Source organism: Engraulis encrasicolus, chromosome 3 (genome assembly GCF_034702125.1).
Source record: "Engraulis encrasicolus isolate BLACKSEA-1 chromosome 3, IST_EnEncr_1.0, whole genome shotgun sequence".
Taxonomy (NCBI): Eukaryota; Metazoa; Chordata; class Actinopteri; order Clupeiformes; family Engraulidae; genus Engraulis; species Engraulis encrasicolus.
The window spans coordinates 37704363-37709362 of record NC_085859.1 but is presented as its reverse complement, the minus strand read 5'-3'; the positions used below and the strand labels follow the sequence as shown (position 1 = coordinate 37709362).

General features: G+C 43.7%; 1 protein-coding gene across 2 annotated transcripts in view; it reads right to left on the bottom strand.

Annotated features, from left to right (window-relative positions):
- Positions 1-5000, bottom strand: part of si:dkey-220o5.5 (actin filament-associated protein 1-like 2) — a 67426-nt gene that overhangs the window by 46592 nt on the left and 15834 nt on the right. Inside the window, exon 2 of one of the 2 annotated variants that reach the window (XM_063195341.1) lies at positions 1936-2070. In XM_063195341.1, the coding sequence (XP_063051411.1) occupies positions 1936-2070 (135 nt within the window). Of the gene's footprint in view, positions 107-1935; positions 2071-5000 lie in introns of those variants that run through there. The other variant, XM_063195342.1, reaches the window with a different exon arrangement.

Genomic DNA, 5000 nt, shown 5'->3' with positions numbered 1-5000 from the left:
CTGGACTATTTCTCACAGTGACACAGGAATTTACAGTACAGTGGAGAAAGAGAGTCATGCTGTAGTGTAGTCGGAGAGAAGAATAGGGGACAGCACAGCAGCACAGCACAGCTGGCTTTCCAATCTGTGCTTTCCAGAGACTGTCTTACTTCTCAGCAGGGGTTTCTCAAAAGAGAAGTTGTTAGCCTGTTAGCAACTTCGGTAGTTGCCAATGGGAAAATGCATTGAAAACAACAAAGTAGCTAATGTAGTAAGCAACTTTGGTTTTGAGAAGTTCACCCCAGGTCTGCTCCACGGCTGCTGTTGTTTATGGCAGTGTAGTGCACAGTACATTAACACTTTTCTTCTTCACGCTTTAAACACTTAATTCAACACTTGAAGAGTAGGACCAACTACAAGAGTGTTACAATCAAATCTCTAAGTGTTACATCAACACAAGTACATTAGCACTTTTTTTCTTCACACTTTAAACACTTAATTCAACACTTGTAGTGTCGGACCGACCAACTACAAGAGTGTTACAATAAAATCTGTAAGTGTTACATTAACACTGTAAAATGTCCTGTGTGTAGCTCACAGTCCAATGCTATTGTTGATGGTGTAGTTGTAAAGCTCTCTGATGCAGCGGAGCAGTGATGGGGATACACATGACGTGATGTGGCCTTCTGAGGACATCTGATCTGGGATTAAATGGTCTGGAGGGCTTGGGAAGCACTGGGGAGGGGAGGGTTCAGGTGTCTGCTCTTGGATGTCTTTGCAGGTGCAGGGGGCACAGCCACAGCGCTACGACAGCCAGGGGCATTCTAAGATTGTTTCTTCTACATTACATCTTTTTTGATTGAATAAATGAATAAGCCAATTCTTAGGCCTTAAAATCAAACACAAAGAACTGGGGAGTCAAATGATGAAACAAAAACACCCTAGAAATGGTGACTTCAAATATGTTTTGATTGAACTAATGCATAAGCCTTAAGCCTTGATAAATGAATAAGTCTTGAGAATTCTGAGGGTATAGGCAGAGATTCTAGGAGTTATCCAGTCTCTCTGGTAAAGGGGTAGAAATTACAACTACAAAATGAACATAGCGGAAGCCATGGGAGGGTGTTGGGAGGGGATTGCCAGGTGGGAGTCTTTTCTGTTATCAGCGACAAATCCCAGTTCTGTCCTTGGGGCAAACTCTGAACAAGCCCTACTGTATGTCTGACCAACTAGATGGTGTTCATTAATGATTTACACAATGCTGGATTACAGATGATTAGGCCGTAATGTCGGGGGAGTGCTGTCCTTGAGAAATGATCTAGCACTTTCCGAACAACAGAAAATAATTTTAAATGACTGGTTTTCCTTTATCTTACCAAAACTGAGACCCGAAGAGTTTATGAGCCAAATCCAACTTAACTTCAGCAATAAACGACGCCATTGTTCTTTTATCTCGATTCAGTCGGTCATACTTTAAGAGCTGTTGCGTAGTTAATGACACAGTCGTACTAGCCACACAGACAGCAGAACAAATGACCGAGTGCAGTAAACGTTTCTTAATGAGACCACGGGTGAACTCGGAGGACCCACCACATCATCAAGAATTATCACCAGCCAAGCCAGTCACTCTGGTTTGGATGACAATGCTGTAGTCATTTTCTAGTAGTAGTCTCTCTGGCAACATCTTATGGTCTGCTACTACCACATCTATGGCTGCCCTATCATCACAGTCAACATGGCAACAACTCCTGTGTGTGTGTGTGTGTGTGTGTGTGTGTGTGTGTGTGTGTGTGTGTGTGTGTGTGTGTGTGTGTGTGTGTGTGTGTGTGTGTGTGTGTGTGTATGTGTGTGTGTGTGTGTGTGTGTGTGTGTGTGTGTGTGTGCATGTGTGTGTGTGTGTGTGTGCGTGTGTGTGTGTGTGTGCATGCACATGCGCGCGTGTGTGTATTGTGTTACCAGTTGGCTCCTTGTCCTGAAGTTTGGCCAGCAGCTCTGTAATGGATTTCTTCTGGGCCTGAGCAATATAGCTGAGGTTCTCACTGTCCAGCACCGACAAGAACGTCTGCAGGTCCGATAAGAGCCGGGCAAGAACTGTTGAGGACAAGGAGGGAGAGAGAGGGAGAGAGGGAGAGAGGGAGAGAGAGAGAGAGAGAGAGAGAGAGAGAGAGAGAGAGAGAGAGAGAGAGAGAGAGAGAGAGAGAGAGAGAGTTGAGATATGAGATTTTAAAAAGTTCTTTATTTACAATAAGGTTTTTATACACTCACACACCATGGCGGCAATACATACATTAATCGACAAATAGATTCAACTACAGGAGATAGCTGAAGTGCAGTTCCATTTAGCCCACTGAGGCGGAGAGTGTGTGTGTGTGTGTGTGTGTGTGTGTGTGTGTGTGTGTGTGTGTGTGTGTGTGTGTGTGTGTGTGTGTGTGTGTGTGTGTGTGTGTGTGTGAGAGAGAGAGAGAGAGGGAGAGAGAGAGAGAGAGAGAGAGAGAGAGAGAGAGAGAGAGAGAGAGAGAGAGAGAGAGAGAGAGAGAGAGAGAGAGAGAGACAGAGAGACAGAGGGAGAGAGGGGGAGAGACAGACCGTGAGTTCACTCTTAAAATTCGGAAGACCACACAGCCGATAACTTACACTACACGGTTAAAGGAAACGCATGTTCAAGAAAGAAAGTGCCTGCCGACATGCCTAACAGACCACACATTTAAAATCATTAGTGTGGTGGGGGCCTGTGGGGGTAACTACAGCGACCAAGGCACAGGATGTGACCTGCCGCTTTTATGGCTGCAGAGGAGGTGAATCAAGAAAACAGGAAATAATTAAGATCCCAAGGAGTCACTCACTGGCTGGGCAGACTTCGATATACTACTTACAGCTCTAGAAAAGCAAAACATCTATGGAGCGAGAGAGAGAGAGAGAGAGAGAGAAAGAGAGGGAGAGAGACTCCATGCTAGCTAGCACAAATATGCCACTGGGATACTGTTTTTGCTTCTCTTTTATTGTTGAGTCATGTTCTGCCGCCTCTAAAACAAAAATAGCACAACTGTGACTAAAAAGAGTTCCAAAGTGTTTCTAGTGGGTTATTATTTAGATGCGTCCTAGCATCTCTATAAGAGGGTATGTCCGTCCGTCCGTCTGTATGTCGGTCCGTCCGTCCATCTGAAACGTAGTCTTTAAATTGGTCAAAACATGATCTTCGTTGCCATTTTTACGTGTTACTCTCTTCATATTTGTGATTTTGGACGCATCTTAGTCTGCCTCAGTTTCATCTCCCAGACCATTCCGAGGAAGAGAAAGAATGAATGGAGGACTATCCCTAATTGTCCAAATGCTGTTATGGAGCGCCTAATTCAGGCATTTGCCTGTGTTGGGATTGGGAACAGACTAATGGTATTAGAACAGCTCCATGGTGTCCTAGGCCAATCTAAAGTCACACACCTAATTAAAACAATGCTTGAGCATTCATTTTACACACACCTTGTGTCCAAAATGGAGAATAGCAAACAAAAGTGTTATGGACCAATCAAGATCAACCCAATGCTAAAAAAAAATAGTTTAAAAGCTATGCATTGTCTCTGGAATGATCCGAAATTAAGTATATTAGAAGTCATTTGGGAATTTGAAAGAGAAGTACCTGACCCAGCATTAACCAGTTAACATCAGTCCAGGGACAACAGAAGAACTTATCAAATTAATCATTTCAAGTTTTAGATTACGGTGCTATAAAGATTTCTGTAAAAAAAAAGAAAACCTTTGACAATAACATAAACACTGTAAATATTCTGTGAACTGCAAATGTTGTTTTCTATCCACCAAACGGCACTCACACTCGCCACTCCTGACTTGTACATTCTTCATTGAGAAACTGTGATTTGATTAAGTAATTACCATAACATAATTATATTATTAAGTGAAGTCAAAAAGGACCTGATACGCCATACCAATGTGTGAATCAGTGGATGGATGGTAGGATGACGATTGTTTAGAGATTCATACATGCCTCTCAACACCTCACATGTGGATCTGTTTTTATATAAATGAAACATTAGGAATAGGAAGGCATTTTTTTTACAAGTGAGACGTGGATCATGTTGTAGGCATTTGCAAATGATTTATGAGGGATTTTTTGCTGCCTCATATATCCGCAAACACATTCTTTCTATTTGTCTCCCTATTGGCCTCCCCCCCCCCTCTCTCTCTCTCACACACACAGACACACACACACACACACACACACACACACACACACACACACACACACACACACACACACACACACACACACACACACACACACACACAGACACACAATCACACAGATGTACTGTACACACATACACATGTCCGGTACACATACGCGCACGCACGCACGCACGCACACGCACACACACACACACACACACACACACACACACACACACACACACACACACACACACACACACACCTGTTTATGGCACACTTGGATTACTTAGTGGAGAGTCCCAGTTCGGCAGTCATGCATCACTCTGCATAGCTACGCACTGACTCGCACTCTTGGCCCCCCTTCTCATCCACACACACACACACACACACACACACACACACACACACACACACACACACACACACACACACACACACACACACACACACACACACACACACACACACACACACACACACACACACACACACACACACACACACACACTCAACTTAACCCCTTAATGCAGAGCCTTTATCATATGCCTGTTGTTACCAAAATAATGATGACCAAGTCTTAATTTGGTCCATAGCCTCTAAGTGCAGATGGGGTCGCCGGCGGGCGTCCATCTGCGCTAAAAAGGCTACAGTAGGAAATCCTGTGAGTTTTCATGATTGCCACCACCAGCAACATACACAGTATGTCACAGATGTGAGTGAGCAAGAAATGTAAGCAGTTATATATGTTGTTAACAGGTCACTAATCATTGCGTCCTATGAAAACATATACTTAAAAATCTGCAAAAATGTGAGGGGTGTGTCCTCACTTCTGTGAC